At 38.6% G+C, this 20,645-nt stretch overlaps 2 protein-coding genes across 4 annotated transcripts in view; one reads left to right on the plus strand and one right to left on the minus strand.

The window, feature by feature from the left end:
- TDRD12 (tudor domain containing 12) overlaps nucleotides 1-2,078 on the plus strand; it is an 82,631-nt gene extending 80,553 nt beyond the window's left edge. Inside the window, exon 32 of the mRNA XM_061172803.1 lies at nucleotides 145-2,078. Coding sequence (XP_061028786.1) covers nucleotides 145-236 — 92 coding nt within the window. The 3' untranslated portion in view covers nucleotides 237-2,078. The remainder of the gene's footprint in view (nucleotides 1-144) is intronic.
- Nucleotides 2,079-2,589: 511 nt separating this feature from the next.
- Nucleotides 2,590-20,645, minus strand: part of SLC7A9 (solute carrier family 7 member 9) — a 30,765-nt gene continuing 12,709 nt past the window's right edge. The window contains exons 10-13 of one of the 3 annotated variants that reach the window (XM_061172612.1): nucleotides 14,376-14,472; nucleotides 13,227-13,376; nucleotides 4,887-5,061; nucleotides 2,590-3,025 (exon numbers count right to left, since the gene is read on the minus strand). In XM_061172612.1, coding sequence (XP_061028595.1) covers nucleotides 2,961-3,025; nucleotides 4,887-5,061; nucleotides 13,227-13,376; nucleotides 14,376-14,472 — 487 coding nt within the window. In that variant the 3' untranslated portion in view covers nucleotides 2,590-2,960. Of the gene's footprint in view, nucleotides 3,026-4,767; nucleotides 5,062-13,226; nucleotides 13,377-14,375; nucleotides 14,473-20,645 lie in introns of those variants that run through there. The other 2 variants (XM_061172611.1, XM_061172613.1) reach the window with 2 other exon arrangements.

Consider the following 20,645-nt stretch of genomic DNA (forward strand, 5'->3'; position numbering starts at 1 on the left):
ATATAAAATAGGTCACAAAATATAGAGCTAGAACCCAAGGGACTTTTTCTGCGATGACCAAAATAATGGGGGGGGGTGAGGGGTGGGGGAGATTTGCTAATTAATCTATAATTAGTAACATATTTTTAATAATATCTCTCTTAGCTGTAAATTCTAAAAACCCGTCCTGCAAAGTGGTAGAGTTGGTTGAGACCAGTGACAAAGCTTCAGATGAAGACGAAAGCGAGAGTGAATGAGAATGTGAATTAAATCCTGCAGAGCGGCCAGAGGGCTCTGAACAGAAATGGATGATGCTTCGTGACCGAAAGCTGAGAAGACAGGCAGTCACGTTCAGACCTTTTGTCACTTCAAGGATCAAGTATTACTAAGTGCCACCTTGTGGCACTGGGATTAGTAGCGGTGAGAAATTCTTATGTCGATTGAAAAATGGGCCGATGATGAGACTCTGGAAGGAAGGTGGAAGCAGAGACACAGCGAGTGCTGGGCTGCCCTGCCCATCACCTCTGGTGCGAAGCCCACCTCAGCCCTCAGGTTGAGTGATGCCCGCCGTGGCGTTCGGGTAATGAACTGTACCATCTGGAGTTCGTTTTTCATTTTTTTCATTTAGACCTGTGTTTGGTACATTCTTAAAACCTTCTCTTGTGCATATAAATTGAGATTTCTTAAAATTCATACCCCACACTGCTTAACAGACCTTTTCAACCATGAGTTAGTTGAGATTCAATGTTAACTGTCTGTGTACTAATTCTCCTAGTGTTCTTTAGATATTGATAGCTACCCAGGGTAAGTTTACTTCTTGTGAAGAGATAGTCCAAGGATGAGAATGGGGTTGCCTCAGCAATAGCAGCCTGACCCAGGGCTTTCTGGAGGTAAAGCTAGTGCTTCCGAAGAACCCTCAGAACCTGCAGAGTCCTGGACAAATAGGACACAAGGTTTCTCTCCAGTGGAAACTGAAAAGGTCATGTGGGGTGCCTGGAGGTAACCCTCAGAATACCTGGATGTGGTGAGCCCTGAAAACGTTCATGACGCCATCCTGGGATGAGGCTGCGGTGCCTTAATAAGGTCACAAGGTTATCAAGAAATGTGTACTGTCATTGCCGCTTAAGTGGGGGAATGCCCAGAGCCTGACTTTTCATGGTAACTGGAAAAGTTAGACAGGCGAGCTATTGGGAAATTTACACCCTGTGCACTGCTTCAGTGTGGGTCTGGCGGCTTTTCCTAGAAGAGGAAAAGAGCATTGGTAGGCTGTTGGAACTGCCCGCAAGATCTTTCTTCTTTTTACACATCAGAAAGCACAGGTGCCCAAGTTTGTGTATGTCCCAGGTATTAAACGAGAGGTAAACTCTGTCGTTAAGCTGTCGTGTCCTGTGAGCAGGTGTGGATCACCCTCTGGCTGTCAGTTTCCTCATCTGTAAAATAAGACGTTCAGCTCCTTGTGGGGCCTCACCTGGCCTCGGGGGCCCGGAGCGCTGCTGGGTGGGGTCAGGCCGCTGCCCTCTGGTGGGAGGACGCGGCATCCAGCCTGGACAGCTGCCAGGAGCGCATCCTTGCTGCCGCCGTGACTCCCGTGGGTTGACTGGCAGGTGTCCGATTGGCACATGAAGTGTACGGGGAGTGATTTTCCTTTTTCTTGGCTAAATAGGGCAGGCTCTTTGGGAAGTGTGAAGTTCTGGTGTCTTTGCTGGCAAAGGTTCTGATTCTGCAAAACTTTTTTAATGGCCTCATCCGGTTTACTTTGCTTCCACCAGGAAGGGCTTTGGGTCGGCGGCCAGGCCTCCTGAACTGCACTGGCTTTCCTTGAGATTGTTGGCCACCTGCAGTTTGTGCTCGGTTGTATTGTCTCTTTCGTAAAACAGGACACAATAATAGCAAGCAGTAGAGCTGCACAAATGTGTGTGCTCTCAGAGAAGATATAATACTGATTCTCTCGTGTGGTTCACTAACAGCTAAATGAAAGTATTGGGCAGAGGAGGGTACATGTTTAAATTCCAGTTTCTTTTTTCAGACATTTACTGTTATTTGAAGTTCTGAATAACATTTTGTAAGACATAGGATACTGGCTTGTGAAATGTAAACAATTACTAATCGCTTTTTTTGTTCTCTACTATTAATATGTACTGATTTCACGTTTTGGGGAAATTTCTGAAATGCATGGTAAAAGTACTTTCGTCTCTATGCTTCTAAAATTGCTCACATACTTAGTAAATTTTGGTTTGAATGTCTTCTGCAGTATATCAATAAAATCTCAGTGTTTTCACAGAAATGTTACTTTTTTCCATCTTTTTAGACCGTATTTTGTCAGGAAAATCCATGAGTGCCCAATGCAAAATAGAATTTTATACACCACACTTTCTGGTTTGACCGAAATGCCAGTAAAGGCTGTCAGGGAACCTGTGATGCTGAACCCCTTGTGGACACAGGCTGCAAATGGTTCCGGACGGCCAGCTTTGCACTGGGGGCCTTGACATCCAGCCTGGGACAGACCTGCTACATACATCCTAGGTGAAATATGGGTAGGTAGTAAAGCATTTGTATTTTAGTGTTTTAAAAATCTATTTCAATCAATCAAAGCAAAAGTTCCACCAATTTTATATATTTATATATATATATATATGTATATATATATACACACACATATGCACCTTTCTGATCACTGAGTTTAAAGAATTCCCTTTATTGAAGTAGGTGTGATGTGCCCCTTGTTAAAGAGTCACCGTGTGGTGGGGGCCGTTCTGACTCAGCCCTTCCCTGGCCACCAGCCTTCTGCTGGGTTACATCCTCACCTGCTAACTTCAGCAAACACCCACCCAGAGAACTAAGGATAGCTAAAAATAACAGTATTATACACATGTGAATACATTTTTTTCTTAAGAAAAACATCAGGAAGAAACAACCGCAAATATTGCTTACAAAAATAAATTCTTCACAGCTTAGACTTGGCCACAGGAGGCTGAGCTTTGTTACTCTGGAGCTTGCTCTGGGGGGACGACTTCCATCAGCATCTGAAGGTGCATGGTGAGAGGCTCTGAAGGGAAGAAGTGCAGTCAGAAAACCGTAATTTAAAATTAGCTTCACCTTGCTTATCAATGAGCAGTGATACTGTTACTACTCCTTGGTGATGTCTCCTATCAGAGCCTGTGCTCAGGGGACACAGGTGGGTAGAGGTGGGCAGACCCATCCTGGGAGCTACGGTGGTTCTTTGGAGATAAGTTATTTCCCGTTAAAGCATTAGGAACCTACTAAATGTTTTACTGCCACCAAAACATTTACAGGAAAAATATGAATGACTCAGTTATATGTGTCTATTTAACTACCATTGACCAAAGATTGAATGTTTGGTCTGAAGTCACTAAGTCTGCATCTTGTTTAAAATACAGGTTGTTAATTCTTTTTACCGCCTTAATTTTAATTTCTTATTGGTTTCTGTAGGGAACAGCTTGGCTAAATATTCTAAAGCTGAGAAATAAGACATATTTCGGGCCTTTAGGTTGTAAGTCATCCTAGCTAGATTCTCTGTCAGTATGATCAAATGCAAGTCCATTTTCAGAGGCATGGGAAAAAGTGGCCGTTTTTCAGGTAGTAAAATACCTTTTCTTTCATTTCTATAGTAGTGTCCCTGCAACCCCTCTCAGCTTCGGGCTTAGATCAGCGTAAAGAGGTTAGGGGTAGGGGGAGCTATTTCAAGAAAGGGGAAAAGTCCTTGGGAAATAATAAAGCCATATTTTGGTTTTGCTGTCCCTTTGTTAACGAACGTGAAACAGATTCTCTGTCTCTTAGAACACCCCTGTCAGGTGAGAGGTGGTACCAGTTTCACAGGTGGGGACACAGAGGCCGAGGGAGTGGAGGCAGGCATCCCCATCGCTGGCAGCTCAGTCTAAATGGAGTCTCAGGGCCAGCTTCCCCCGCTTCCAGTTGGGTTTTGCTCTTTGCTACCTTGTATGTCTCCCTAAGTTGTATGCATCTAAATAAAAAACCACATAGGGGTGCCTGAGGAATGACTGTACTTCCCTGGTGAGATGAGCTGAAGGAGAAAGAAGGCAGATTTTTCATCACATTTACTCAAATACTAAGTGGCTGCTGTATAGATCCAGGATTAAATTGTACACAGCCCAATTCCTGCCTCCGGGGAACTCATGTTTAGGGTGAGGGAGACCACGCAAGGCTGTGGATCACTGTTGGTCTGGTGAGGGGCTCGGGAGCCTGGCAGGCTTTTGTGAATGGAGTTCCTTGCAGCTGGCTGTGCCATGTAGAATATAACACACCCTTGGGTGTACTTCAGGGTCCTCTGATGTACTCTGCCGTCACTGCTTTCTTTTTCAAAATGAAAACGGCTAATGCAGCTAAACTTTTAAACAACATTCCTAAAATACACAAGGAATCAGTACTGCTGAGTGAAAAGCAAGAGCCGTGGCCTTGGTGTTGGAAGGCTCAGGCCCTCGTCCCAGCTCTCGCTTTTTGGGTGTCTCTGGGATGCTGCTGAGACTCCCAGATGATGTCTGGGTATCAGGCACAAGGAGGCAGTGCTTCGGGTATGGGATGCACAACAATGTGAATATGTATTGTCACTACTGACCCGTACACTTAAAAATGGTCAAGATTTATGTTATGTGTATGTTACATTTGAAAAAAAGAAAAAAACCCGGTGCTTCCTTTTCCTGCTTGTTACAGGAATTGATGGGAACAAAGGAAGAGGCCACAGGTGGACCCCAGATGTGTCACACTGAGGAGAACAGGTCATGCCTCCTCCCAAAGAGGAGATGAAATTTGTTAGCTGCGCAAGACCCTGTGATAAGAAGGTCCTGGTAGAATCGGGACAGATGAGGCGACAGGATGTCGGGCCTGTCTCACTTTACTAACAGCAAAGCAGTCCCTCAGTTGATACTTACTTGAGATTTTCTGAGCCCATCCAAACTTATAGTAGACAAAAAGGAAATAAAATATAAGGCCGCTCAGCATAAATAACACACAGTAGAGATACTCCCATGCAGGTTGGCTGATGATTGGGGCCAAAACCAAAAACACGGATAAGAGAGTCACCAAGATGGGGATGAAAATGGGCACCTGTAGGCAAAACAGAGTGGTGTCATGATTTGGCCATGTGCATTCATTTCCTTTTCGAAAATTTTCATTCAAAACAAAACACTTGACAGAAGAATATAATGAACTCCATGTACCCCTCCTCCAGTTTCAATCATTTGTAAGTAAAATTGCCAACCTTATTTCATCTTTTTCTTTTCCCTAGACTGTAAAGAAAATGCCATCATGTCATTTTACCTGTAAAATACGTATTATACATCTCTAACTGATGACGACTTTTTGTTTTTAACCTGTTTGTTCCCTTTTCTCTTTACCTTGTCATTAACTCGTAGGAATTGGATGGTTTATCCTATACAGTGTCTTCATTCTAGCTTTGCCTGATAACTTGCTCCTCTGTCCCTCTTGTTTCCTGTAAACCAGTAGTCAGCTGTGGAGGCAAGAATACTTTGTAGCTGGAGCAGTGCACTTCCTTTCGTAACACATCATGAGGCACTTAAGGTCCGATTGTCACACTTTTGAATCCCTAAAGTCAATCAGTGGATTCAGGGGCTGGAGAGGAATCCAGTCCCAGCAGATCTGGATTCACCCATTTCTCCAGGGCGTTTGGTAGGAAATGGCATTTAGAAACCGTAATCTGGGTGGTTGGGAGTACTCAGTGTTCTTTTACAAGGACAGAGAAAAAAAGTTTTTTTCAAGAAGGGAAAAAAATTCGTAAATTTCTACTGATAGTTTCCGTTCAAATGTAAGATTGCACTTTTTTCCTTACTTTCTGTAGACTTATGCCTTCTTTCCTTATGCTTCTGAAAATCTTCTCAATGACTTTCACATAATTATTTTATTTATCCTACAATGTGCCTATAATAAACTTCAAAATAACTGTACCAATACTACCACTGTAAGTAGTAGTATGAAGTTTAAGATTTTTTTGCAGTTCTTTTTAACTGCACAGTATAAGCCACAAGGGAGATGCATTCAAAGTCCTGCACTTCTTTAATATCAGTTCTAGTGATTATGTTCTCTGTGTGGTTTTGTCATCTACTTGTTACAGAGTAAGGTTTCTTTATGTCCATTTGTTTCCAGTTTTTAGGGATTTGCTTTTTCCCTTTTTTATTTGATTTTTTTAATATTATAAATTTTTTCTTGATTTTGCTTTATTCTTCCATTATTTCTCTTTCAGGATAAACACATGTATATGCACAAATGTACATACAAACGTTCATCTTCCACTCCTCTTACATAAAAGGTAGCAAATGCATAAAACACAGTTTTGCGCCTTGCTTTTTTCCATTAATATATTCCAGAGAGTCATAGTACTGTATAAAATTATTCATCCATTTTTTTACTGCTGCATACCACTCTACTTTGTGGATGTACCAAAACTTATTCAACCAGTCTCCCATTAATTGACATTTGGGTTGTGTTGAACCTTTTGCTATTACCAATTAATGCAACAAGTAAGCTTATGTATATTTCATATTTTTGTCGACTTCACTTAGGGATAGACTACCTCAAAACAGGATGGCTGGGTCTAAAGGTAAATGCATATGTAATATTGCTGGATATTGCCAGGTTTCCCTCTGTAGTGGCCATACCATTTGTATTCCACTAGCAGTGTTTGAGAAGGCTGTTTCCCCATAGCCTCTCCCATGGAGTGTGGCCAAACTTTGGGATTTCTGCCCATCTGATAGGCAAGAAATGGTATCTCGTTAGAATTTTGGTGTGCATTCTCTTATTAGAAACAAAATTGAGTTTGCTGGGGTTCATTTGTTTCATGTTTAAGTGTCATTGCATTTTTTTCATTGAACTGTCGTTTTATTTTCTTGTGTCCATTTATATCTTTTGTCCATTTCAATTGTTAGTAACTCCCATCTCAATTTTAGTAACTCTTTAAATTAGGGATATTAATCCTTTTTTGTGATATGATTGCAAATATTTTCCCCGATATTTTATGTATATGTGTTTTCAACTTTCTTCTCTTTTTTTGAATGCATTCATTTTTATTTTGGGGGGGTTATGGTTGCCCCTTTTTAAAAAATTACTCCTTGATTTTGAGTCATGGGAAAGGTTTTCTTCATTCTTGAATTGCAAAGCAATTTATATTTTATTCATGCATCAGCACCATGATATTTAAATTTTAGAATCTATATTTTATTTATTTTTTTTGAATTTTTGAATTTTATTTTTTTATACAGCAGGTTCTTATTAGTTATCCATTTTATACATATTAGTGTCTACATGTCAATCCCAATCTCCCAGTTCATCCCACCACCACTTTCCCCCCTTGGCTTTTTCTCTACATCTGTGTCTCAATTTTAGAATCTATATTTTAATATTTTTCTTATTTTTAGGTTTTCCCTGGCTATTTTTGCTAGTTTGTTCTTCAATATGAACTTTATACTCAACTTGTCTAGCTCCAGGAAAATAAATTAGGTGGTGTTTTTTATTGCGATCTCATTAAACATCTAAATCAATGATGCTGAGTTTCCCTATCCAAGAACATGATGGATTTCCATTTGTTCAAGTTATCTTTTCTGTCTTTCAGGAGAATTTTACTTTTCTGCTGTGATGTCTAACCTCTTGTTAAGTTTATGGCTAGGTGTTTTTTGGTTTGGGGATGAGTTCTCTTTCACTATCTTTTAATTGGATATCATTTTTATAAATGAAGGCTGTTGATTTCAGTGTGTTAGTTTCATGTCATATTACTTCACTATATTTTCTTGTAGTTTTTTCTTTGATCCTTTTGGGTTTTCCAGATGTACAGTTTTATTTTCTTTGATAGGAGAAAGTTAGACTTTTGAAAGTCTTTTCTAATCCTTAAGCTCCACATTGCTTTCTCTTGTTTAATTGCCTTGCTGATATCTTTAGAACAGTGTTAACCGATAGCAGAAATAGAAGGAAGACATTTTTGTCTTCACCTTGGCAGAGATCTCTCTAGTGTTACCTTATCAATTAAAATTGCTTTTTTGCCATAGGGCGTGTTTGTGTGTGCCATCATGCCAAGGAAAAGGTTATAAATTCCTATTTGTGTTTTTATCACTAATGTATGTTGAATTTTATCTGGTGGTTTTTGGCAACTGTGGGAGGTGATTATAGGGGTTTATTCCATAGGTATATTAATATGATGAATTATATCCCCATGAATTAAATCCAGTTCATTCTAATCTTTAGCCACCCTTGCACAGACTTGACTTAGTCATGATATGTTTTTAATATAATTGGATTCTATTTGTTAAAATATTTTATTTAAGATTTTTATATCAATATTCAAAAGTGAGATTGGTCTGTGATTTTCTCTCCTCCCCTTTTTTGCGCTATCTTTGCAAGGTTTGGTATCAGTATTACAGTCCATAAAAATAATTTGAAAAATCAATAAAACATCCTGTAGCTTACCTTAAAAAAAAAAAAGAGAGAAAGCATAAACACACAAATAGGAAACAAAAATGGAGAAATAATCTCCAGAACACAGGAAGTTTTTTTAAAAATCATAAACTATTTTGTATAACTCTATACAAATAAATTCAAACACCTAGATGAAATGGACAGTTTTCTAGGAAAATATAGTTTACTAAAACTAACCCCAGCAGAATGTGAATTCATGGTGAAATTCTAAAAATCAGATAATCCAGTTAAGAACCTTAAGTGCTTTCTTTATGTTTATTAATTCCTTCTATATTCTTTTGGTTTTCTTTGTTGTTCTTTCTCGTGCCCTTTGAGTTGCCTATTTAATTTGTTTTCGTTTTTATTGATGTAAGTAATGTAGTGGCACTTCCTTCAAGTACTCATCATAGATTATATGTCTTGTTTTCATTATTGTTATCTTTAGGAATTTATGTACTTTCATTTCCTATTTCCTTTTGGACCAAAAGGTTTCATTTTTAAAATTAATTTCATGTTTTATTGCATTATAGTCAGAGAATGTGATCTGTATCATTTCTGATTTTTTAAAAAATAAATGTATTTATTTTTTATTATTTACTGTTTTTGGCTGCGTTGGGTCCTCGTGGCTGCACGCAGGCTCTTCTCTGGTTGTGGCGAGCCAGGGGCTGCTCTTTGTTGCGGTGCGCAGGCTTCTCATTGCGGTGGCTTCTCTTGTTGCGGAGCGCGGGCTCTAGGCGCCTGGGCCTTAGTAGTTGTGGCACGTGGGCTCAGTAGTTGTGGCTCATGGGCTCTAGAGCACAGGCTCAGTAGTTGTGGCGCATGGGCTTAGTTGCTCCACAGCATGTGGGATCCTCCCGGACCAGGGCTTGAACCCGTGTCCCCTGCATTGGCAGGCAGATTCCCAACCACTGTGACACCAGGGAAGCCCCATTTCTGATTTTTTAATCAGGGTTTTTCTTTGTGGTATTAAAGATTGTCAGTGGTCAGACCTGTCCCATATGCACTATGTTTGCTATTTTGGGGATTCAGAATTTGAAATGAATCTCTAAGATGTACCTTGTTATGTTTTTATAGATCTGCAGTCACTTTTACTAGTGATGTGCCTGGATCTGTCTTGTTCTGAGGGAGATGTTTTAAAGTCTCCTATTAGTGTGTGTGTCTGTTTCTCCTTGTATTTCCTCTAGTTTGTTTCGCAAAAGTAATTACTGTGTGGCGTGGTGAATAGGTTTTCATAACTGTTATCTCTTTATTGTGAATTTTAGCCTTTAGCATTACTAAATGGTCTTTGTCTTGTGTTTTGGGCCTGAGTGCTTGTCTGATAAGATCACAACCCCTGTTTTCTATGTATTTTCATTTGCTTGATTTTTCTTTGCCTATCCTTTTACTTTGCATTTTTCACAGCTCTGTAAACCTGCCTGAAAGTGTTTTTCTTTTAATGGCTGATTTAAACCCCTTTAAACTGAATAAGCTGGTTTATTCATACAACTGATAAGTTTGGTCTCCATATTGCTTCATATTTCTATATAAAGTATCTTTGACTTACTGTCAGTTTTCTGCCCTTAAAGAGTGACATTCTGTGGGAAAACTCTTAACCGGGGCCTACTTCCTTTAAGTGGGAAAATTACCATGTATCATATGAAACCCCAGACTTCTAACCAGTGTTTTCAGATGTAACAAAAAACAGTAAATGCATATATATATCCAACATATGTTAACCTGGAAGTAAACTGCTTTAAAAATGACTTGCTGGTGACCAGTTAGTATGATTGTTAGTAAATGGTAACCTTTAATGCAATAACATGTTTCCCAACATCTGAGACACACATGCCTCACACTTTCCAATATGCCTCCATACGACTGTGACTTGTGTTGGATTTGGAATGCCATTTGAAACTTTCCTCACATACGTATTAAAAATATTGTATTGCATTTGGGGAATTTAAATATTCATTTTTTTCCATATAACTATCAACTAGAAATAAGAGTATTAAGAGATTCATAGATTCTATAAAGTTTGGGGATGTTAAAAATCAATAAGCAAAAAACAGTAACAACAAAAAACCCTAATAAGCATTCTACCGAGAAAATGTCAACCAGTAAGATATTCTCATTTGTTTCCCTATTCGAGTCTTTATATATAGGTTCTTTTATGATATGGTTTTGTGGATGTGTTTGTGTGTGGGTATGTGTGTTGGATATATCTATCTATAAACAGTTTTTGTTCTGAGAGTTACCATTATAAATAGTAGGTATTTTTTGTCTTTGTCTCCTCTTTTTTAGATTATTATCTATAATAAGCAGTAATGAAATAAGCTAGGATTTCTTCTCTTTCCCCCCAGCATCTAATTTTAAATCATATCCAAAGGCAGTTTCTCTGACATACTTTCCTTAACTGGCATACTTTCATATGATTTCTCTCCCATTTTTGTTGTATTATGTTGTCAGTGCTTAATATTTATATACTGTTTTGCTATCTTTATCTCCCATCATTTAGTCTTAGTTCTTTAATTAAATATATTCACCTTATGCCAATGACTTTTTGGTTTCTAAAGCTCATTCTCTAGCGATTCCTTAGGTCTCATGTAACAATATATGCTTTGAGTTATTTCGTTGGTAACTTTATTCTTCAAGGTCAATTTGGATATAAAATACTTGACTTAAATTTTTTTTCCTTGAATATCTTAAATAAGTTGCCCACATTCTTACAGCATGAAGTGTAGCTGATGAGAAGTCTGATGCCTGTATTATCTCCTTTACTTTATAAGCAAATATATTCTGATAAAACTCCATAGTTTTATCAGAATATATTTCTTTGTTGCCCAGTCTAGTTCGGATTTCCCAGTTACACTGTATGCCTTTCAGCATGTTGGTTCAAGTCCCCCCTCCTTTTGTGGTCTCCCCTCCCACCTTCCCTCCCACTTCAGGAAATGTTTCTTGAATCATAGCTTTTAAGCTGTTGGTGGGAATGTAAACTGACACAGCCACTATGGAGAACAGTATGGAGGTTCCTTAAAAAACTAAAAATAGAATTACCATATGATGCAGCAATCCCACTACTGGGCATATACCCAGAGAAAACCACAATTCATAAAGACACATGCACTCCAATCTTCATTGCAGCACTGTTTACAATAGCCAGGTCATGGAAGCAACCTAAATGCCCATCGACAGATGAATGGATAAAGAAGATGTGGTACATATGTACAATGGAATATTACTCAGCCATAAAAAGGAATGAAATTGGGTCACTTGTTGAGACGTGGATGGATCTAGAGACTGTCATACAGAGTGAAGTAAGTCAGAAAGAGAAAAACAAATATCGTATATTAACGCATATATGTGGAACCTAGAAAAATGGTACAGATGAACTGGTTTGCAGGGCAGAAATTGAGACACAGATGTAGAGAACAAACGTATGGACACAAAGGGGGGAAAGCGACGGGGAGGTGGTGGTGGTGGTGTGATGAATTGGGCGATTGGGATTGATATGTATATGCTGATGTGTATAAAATTGATGACTAATAAGAACCTGCTGTATAAAAAAATAAATAAAATTAAATTTAAAGAATTCTGTTACTTTCATTTTCTTCTTCAAGGACTCCAGTTGTACATACGTTAATCTCTTTTTTTTTTTCCTGTCTCCTTACTTCGTTATTTTCTCTCAAATCCTTTTTATTTCTGTTTGAGAGATTTTGCGCAGATTAAAAATCTATGCTACCGGGCTTCCCTGGTGGCGCAGTGGTTGAGAATCTGCCTGCCAATGCAGGGGACACGGGTTCGAGCCCTGGTCTGGGAAGATCCCACATGCTGCGGAGCAACTAAGCCCGTGTGCCACAACTACTGAGCCTGCGCGTCTGGAGCCTGTGCTCCGCAACAAGAGAGGCCGCGATAGTGAGAGGCCCGCGCACCGCAATGAAGAGTGGCCCCGTTTCCCCCAACTAGAGAAAGCCCTCACACAGAAACGAAGACCCAACACAGCCAAAAATAAATAAATAAATTAATTAATTTTTTTAAAAAAAAGTGAAATTCTTTAAAAAAAAAATCTATGCTACCATAATGATTTTGCCTGCTTGATGCCCTGATTGACGTGGAACTGCCTGATTCCAGCAGGCTGCTCCATGCCTTCTCTGACTTCAGCGACTTGGTGATAGTCAAGCTACTGTGCCAGAAAGACTTTTAACCAGATTTGTGAAACAACATTCCGAAGCTAAAGACATTATCTTTATTCTTGCTCTAGTTACTGAAGCCCTCTTCTTGCCTACCTTTTTCTTACATCTTCACTTGTTATCATAAGAATAAATAGCACAGGTTTTCTTAAAAAAGCAAAAAACAAACCAAAAAATCCTGTAACATAAGCAAAATAAAATACATTCTTCTTCCTCGTTGGTATATGGACCCACACCAGCCATGGAGGGAGGTGGGAAGGAGCCCAAAACAGACTGCAAACACGGACCGTTAGTGGTTGCATGCATAGGAATGTGTCTGGGCCAGAATCAGAAGTCCCCATCGGTCGACAGAAAGTGTATTCATGAGAGGTCCTGGAACTATCAGAACTGTACATCTCACTTTGGTTAGAGAGGCAAGTCACAGGTATTGTTGCTAACTTGAATAAATTAATTATGAGATGGCTGACTGGATCATAATCTATAATATGAAATGAATAAGAGCAAACTCCACTCTAAAGTATGATGTGCAAGAGAAGAGTCAGGTTGAAAATCGAAAGCATGCTCGTAGAAGTTAAAATAGTCACCTCTACCTAGTTCATTTCAGGAAATCAAAGCCACTTGTGACATTTGGGGAACTAAACCTACCTTGATAGGCCTTTTCAGTTCTTTCCTCGTAAACCTCATCACAACTAGTCCAAAGATGGTCAAGCCATAAAACAGCCATGCAGCAAAACTGAAGTAATTGACTAATGAGTTTATGTCACCAGGGATGATATAAATGGTCGCTATGATACCCTGGAAGAAAGAAGAAGGCATTCTTAGGTCATTAGTACATGAAAACGTTAACCTTATCACTTCACAAAAGATGGAAGAAGCCGTTTTTTTCTGTGGATAAACACTTTAATGTGAAAGAAAACGCCTGTGTATCCCATTATATTTGGGGTTAAACCAGACTGGTGCTATGACAGCTCTTCGAGGTGTGATGGAAAGGACTTGGAAAATGTGTAGCTCGTTTAAGCGGGGGAGAAACAAAATGTGTATGTATATTGCACCAGCTTCCTAATTATGAATTTTCCTTCCAGAGAGTTTTCATTGGGGGAAAGGGCCCTGCATCATAAAACCCAGGCTGTCTAGGTCTGGTCTTGACTGCGTTAGCTGCACAGTCTTGGACTTGTAATTCCAAGGGTCTTGTAATTCTGGGTCCTTTTTCTCATCTTCAAAGGGAGTAGGTTGACAGAGAATAGGGGCTCTCCTCTGGGGGTGGGAGGAAGAATCTGGCCCTGAGGCTGGGGTGTGGATGGTCCAGAGGTGCCCAAAACAGTTGCATACAGCCAAGGACTGTCCCTCACTGAGAAATTCCAATCAGAAGATGTCAAACGCCTATAAATCACAAGGGTCCCATGACTTCTGAATTATTGGACTGTAATGAGAAGCTGTTGTCATTAGCCACCTTGTAAAATGCCTTATTCTCCTTCCTCATAAGCGAGTGGGTTTTTGTACAGTTCGTTACCAGGGACTCAGAACATACAAATGCGCATGTAAGAAGTGTAGAGGGTACAAGCTCGGAAGATTCAAACAGTGTCTTTCGTGGATAAATTCAGAACAAGGAGCAGAAGTTGGGTAAATTATTTGAATTGTTTTGAACTTTTTTATATACCTATTTATATAACTGAGGGCTGGGGGAACCTGGGTCATTTGAAAATCACTGAGCTTAGTGATCAAGCTTACTTCATCATCCAAACTGAGGGACCCTCTGCCCTAAGGGGGTGTTTTTATGGCAGAATTCATACTTACATAAAAGATGATGGCAGGGGCTGGAGTGAGGCGCTTGACGCTAACATAAGAGAGCACTTTAAGCATGTGGCCTTCCCGGCCTGCAACGTAAACAAGTCTGAAAGGGCAGTAATAAGGAAGTCAGTCGATGAGGGTGAAGGCTGCTGTATGATCACCATGTAAGTGTGTCCTGAGCATCACTACCCAGGCCACAGAGAAAGGGACTGAGTTATGACCCTGGTGTCTTCAGGTAGGAGTCTAGCCTCTTGAGATGACTGCGTTTTGCAGAAGTAAGTGAGGTGATTAAATGCATCTTAGAGGAATGCATCCTGGTGCTGTGGGGTCACCTGTGGGGGGTGGGGTGGAGTGGGAGGTTGGGGAGCCCCTTTCAAGGAGGAGATACCTGATCTGAGTCCCGAAATTTATGCAAGAAACAAATGTAAAAACTAGTCCAGGGCCTATGGACCTCAGTGCTTGGTGCACCTGACACAAGCCAACACAGACATGCCTTGCACTTCCTAAATCCAAACTCTGTACTTTAAAAAAATCAGAAAATCAAGGGTGAGTCAGCAGATGCAAACAAATGGCTGAGCCACCCCGTCTACCCCCCAAGAACTTCTGATGATTCAGGAATCTGAAAGGCTATCTTTAAAATGGTAAAGAAAAAGGAAAGGAGAGCTAAACAGAATTCCTAAGAAAACAAAAAGTTACTTTAATTAAAAATTTAATCAACAACAGAAAAATACAAGTGAAAAAAGTAAAAGCTAGACTGAATATGAAGCATAGAGAAGCGGAAAATGTAGACATGAAGTTAAGAGAAGAAACCTAGAGAGAAGCTCAAGTATATTGAATAGGGTAAGAAATTCAAAGAAGAGCAGAGAGCCTTTACACAATCAAAAAACACTGAGCCTTCAAACTGAATCCTGTTCTAGACAAAAACATACCCAGATATAAACATTAGAGTGGAAGGGAAAAAAATTTAAGCTACTGAATTTAAAAGATAGCTACAAAATTAGGACAATCAGAACAGCCATCGCATGAGAAACAACATTTTCAAAGTGATGAGGGAAAATTGATTTGACTTTCAGATTACAATACTACACAGCTAAACTATCATTCAAGACTACTGGCAAAATACATTTGTAGATAATAACTATGAGACATTTACAGTTCTTCAGTCCTTGTTGGAAACTACTAAAAAGTCTACAAAAAAAGAGGATACTGAACTGAGAAGGAACTGATTGAAGAAGCAACATTAAGGAAATAGCAGTAAAGCACATTTGGTATGTATGTAAGTATTGGATTTTTTATTTCTGTCATGATGGACTTTTTTTGGAGGGTTGGTTAGGATTATAAACACGGTGTAGCTGATACACTAGATGATATGAAAGGGAGAGCCCTTGCAAGAGAGGGAAGAGAACTGAGATACTGATAGGCTCTACTAGGTATTCATGTTAAATTTTAAAGGTAATTGCTAAAAGAATAGAAATATAACTTCCATCCACATCAGCAGAAGAAAAAAAAGGAATAAAGGACATTTGATGGTTAATAAATCAGGGTAAGATTTTTTTAAGCCAAGAAAACACAAAGGAATACGTTAGAAATTAATCTAGCAGTAATCACATCCAATGTGATCAGATTCCACTTGCCCAGCTGGAGACTCTCGGGTTGGGTTTGTTGAAAGAGACACAAGCCACAGCCCATGACATTGAGAAGTAGACACTAAAAGGGATGGGACATGTTACCAAAAGTAGCAGCCTGAAAGACAGCTGATTCAGCAATATCAATATCAAATAGAATAGAATTTAAGGCAAAAGAGGGAGCATTCCTACTGAAAAAGAGAACAGTCAGAAGATATAAAAAACAGAAGCCCTTGCAAATATACAGTAAAGGTAGAAAATCAACCATGTACAAAGCTAGTAAGAAGGTTAAAAGACAAAAGTAGTAAAACCATCTATATCCACAATAAGCAGTTAAAGAATACACAAAACAATTAGATGTAAAACATGTTGTCAAAAACAGTAATTGTAAGGGGAGGAATGTACAAATGCAGGGTTGTTAAATGCATTTGAAATTAAGAGATCAGCAACTTAAAACAATCATATATATATACAGTTTGCTATATATAAACTTCACATAAATACAAACCAAAAATCTTTACTAGATACACACATAAAAAAGAAAAAGGAATTAAAACATAACACTAAAGATAGTCATCTAATCACAAGAGATGAGAACAAAAGAAGGAACAAAAAAGACCTACAAAAACAACCCCAAAACAAATAACAAAATGGCAATAAGAACATACATATCAATAATTGCTTTAAATGTAAATGGACTAAATGCTCAAATCAAAAGACATAGAATGGCTGAATGGATACAAAAACAAGACCCATATATATGCTGCCTACAAGAGACTCACTTCTTCAGATCTAAAGATACAGATTGAAAGTGCGTGGATGGAAGAAGGTATTCCATGCAAATGGAAATCAAAACAAAAGCTGCGTAGCAATACTTATATCAGACAAAATAGACTTTAAAATAAAGACTGTTACAAGAGACAAGGACATTACATAACAAACAAGGGATCAATCCAAGAAGATATAACAATTGTAAAAAAATGTGCACTCAACATAGGAGCACCTAGATATATAAAGCAAATATTAACATACATAAAAGGAGAAAATGACAGTAACACAATAATAGTAGGGGACTTAAACACCCCACTTACCTCAATGAACGGATCATCCAGACAGAAAATCAATAAGGAAACACTGGCTTTAAATGACACATTAGACCAGATGGACAATATATATAGAACATTCCATTCCAAAACAGCACAATACACATTCTTTTCAAGTGCACATGCAGTGTTCTCCAGGAGCAATCACATGCTAGGCCACAAAAAAAGCCTTGGTAAATTTAAGAAAATTGAAATCATAGTGAGCATCTTTTCTGACCACAATGCTATGAGACGAATCAACTACAAGAGAAAAACTGCAAAAAACACAAACATGTGGAGGCTAAACAATATGCTACTAAACAACCAATGGATCACTAAAGAAATCAAAGAGGAAATCGAAAAATACCTGGAGACAAATGAAAATGAAAACACAATGATCCAAAATCTATGGGATGCAGCAAAAGCAGTTCTAAGAGGCAAGTTTATACTGCCTACCTCAGGAAATGAAAAGACTCTCAGACAACTTAATTTTACACCTAAAAGGATTAGAAAAAGAACAAACGAAACCCAAAGTTAGTAGAAGGAAAGAAATCATAAATATCAGAGCAGAAATAAATGAAATAGAGATTAAAAAAGAAAAATAGAAAAGATCAATGAGGGACTTCTCTGGTGGCATAGTGGTTAAGAATCCGCCTGCCAATTCAGGGGACACGGGTTCAAGTCCTGGTCCAGGAAGATCCCACATGCTGCGAAGCAACTAAGTCTGTGCGCCACAACTACTTAGCCTGCGCTCTAGAGCCCACAAGCCACAACTACTGAGCCTGCATGCCACAGCTACTGAAGCCCGCGTGCCTAGAGCCCATGCTCTGCAACAAGAGGAGCCACTGCAATGAGAAGCATGTGCACCTCAACGAAGAGTAGCCCCTGCTTGCCACAACTAGAGAAAGCCCATGCACAGCAATGAAGACCCAATGCAGCCAAAAATAAATAAATAAATGTTAAAAAAGGAAAAGATCAGTGAAACTAAGAGCCATTTCTTTAAAAAGATAAACTCAATAAACCTTTAGCCAGATTCATCAAGAAAAAAAGAGGGCCCAAATCAATAGCATCATAATTGAAAAAGGAAAAGTTATAAGCGACACCACAGAAATAAAAGGATAAGAGATTACTATGAACAAGTACATGCCAATAAAATGGACAACCAAGTACAAACTGACAAATTCCTAGAACTATACAATCTCCCAAGACTGAATCAGGAAGAAATAGAAAATATGAACAGACCAGTTACCAGTAATGAAATTGAATCAGTAATTTAGAAAAGTCCAGGACCAGGTGCCTTCACAAGTGAATTCTACTAAACATTTAGAGAAGAGCTAACACCTATCATTCTCAAACAATTCCAAAAAATACAGAGGAATGCTTCTGAACTCATTCTATGAGGCTAGCATCACCCTGATACCAAAACCAGACAAAGATATCATAAAAAAAGAAAATTACAGGCCAATATCACTGATGAACATAGATGCAAAAATCCTCAAAATAGGGCTTCCCTGGTGGTGCAGTGGTTGAGAATCTGCCTGCCAATGCAGGGGACACAGGTTTGAGCCCTGGTCTGGGAAGATCCCACATGCCGTGGAGCAACTAGGCCCGTGAGCCACAATTACTGAGCCTGCGCGTCTGGAGCCTGTGCTCCGCAACAAGAAAGGCCGCGATAGTGAGAGGCCCGAGCACAGCGATGAAGAGTGGCCCCCACTTGCCGCAACAGAGAAAGCCCTCGCACAGAAATGAAGACCCAACACAGCCATAAAAAAAAAAAAAAAAAAAAAAAAATCCTCAAAATATAAGCAAACTGAATTCAGCAACACTTTAGAAAGATCATATACCATGATCAAGTGGGATTTATCCCAGGGATGCAAGGATGGTTCAGTATCTGTAAATCAATCAGTGTGATACACCACATTAACAAATTGAAGAATAAAAACCATATTATTATCTCAATAGATGCAGAAAAAGCTTTTGACAAAATTCAATAACCACTTATGACAAAAACTCTCCAGAAAGTGAGTAGAGAGAAAACACACCTCAACATAATAAAGGCCATATATGATAAGCCCACAGCTAACATCATACTCAATGGTGAAAAGCTGAAAACATTTCCTCTAAGATCAGGAACAAGACAAGGATGCCCACTCTTGCCACTTTTATTCAGCATAGTATTGGAAGTCCGAGCGACAGCAGTCAGACAGAAAGAAAGAAAGAGAATGAAAGAAAGGGAATCCAAATTGGAAAGGAAGAAGTAAAACAGTGACTGTCTGCAGACAACATGATACTATACATAGAAAATCCTAAACACTACAAAATAAAAATAAAAACTACTAGAGTTCATCAGTGAATTTGGTAAAGTTACAAGATACAAAGTCAATATACAGAAATCTGTTGCATTTCTATACACTAACAACAAACTACCAGAAAGAGAAATTAAGGAAACAACAGCATTTACAATTGCATTTTAAAAAAAAGAATAACACACCTAGAAATAAACTTAGCTAAGGAGGTAAAAGACCTATACTCAGAAAACTATAAGACATAGATGAAAGAAATTGAATACAACACTAACAGATGGAAAGATACACCATGTTCATGGATTGGAATAATTAATATTGTTAAAATGACCATACTACCCAAGGCAATCTACAGATTCAATGCAATCCCTATCAAAATACCAATGGCATTTTTCACAGAACTAGAACAAATAATTTTTAAATTTGTATGGAAACACAAAAGACCCCAAATAGCCAAAACGATCTTGAGAAAGAAGAACAGAGCTGGAGATACGACACGCTCTGACTTTAGACTATACTACAAAGCTACAGTTATCAAAACAGTATGGTACTGGCACAAAAACAGACACACAGATGAATGGAACAGAATAGAGAGCCCAGAAATAAATCCACATGCTTATGGTTAATTAATCTACAACATAGGAGGCAAGAATATACAATGGAGAAAAGACAGTCTCTTCAATAAGTGGTGCTGGGAAAACTGGACAGCTACATGTAAAAGAATGAAATTGGAACATTTTCTCATACCATATACAAAAATAGACTCAAAATGGATTAAATACCTAAATGTAAGACCAGAAACTACAAAACTCCTAGAAGAAAACATAGGCAGAACACTCTTTGACATAAATTGTAGCAATATCTTTTTGGATCTGTCCCCTAAGGAAAAGGAAACAAAAGCAAAAATAAACAAATGGGAACTAAATTTAAAAGCTTTTGCACAGCAATGAAACCACTGACAAAACAAAAAGACAACCCACTGAATGGGAGAATATATTTGCAAATGATATGATCAATAAGGGGTTAATATCCAAAATATATAAATAGCTCATACAACTCAACATCATAAAAACAAATAATCCGATTAAAAAATGGGCAGAAGAACTGAATAGATATTTTTATAAAGAAGACATACAGATGGCCAACAGACATGAAAAGATGTTCAACATCACTTATCATCAGAGAAATGCAAATCAAAACCACAATGAGATATCTATCACCTCACACCTGTCAGAATGGCTATCATCAAAAAGACCACAAAAAAAA

The sequence above is a fragment of the Eubalaena glacialis genome, chromosome 18 (assembly GCF_028564815.1).
Source record: "Eubalaena glacialis isolate mEubGla1 chromosome 18, mEubGla1.1.hap2.+ XY, whole genome shotgun sequence".
Classification (NCBI taxonomy): Eukaryota; Metazoa; Chordata; class Mammalia; order Artiodactyla; family Balaenidae; genus Eubalaena; species Eubalaena glacialis.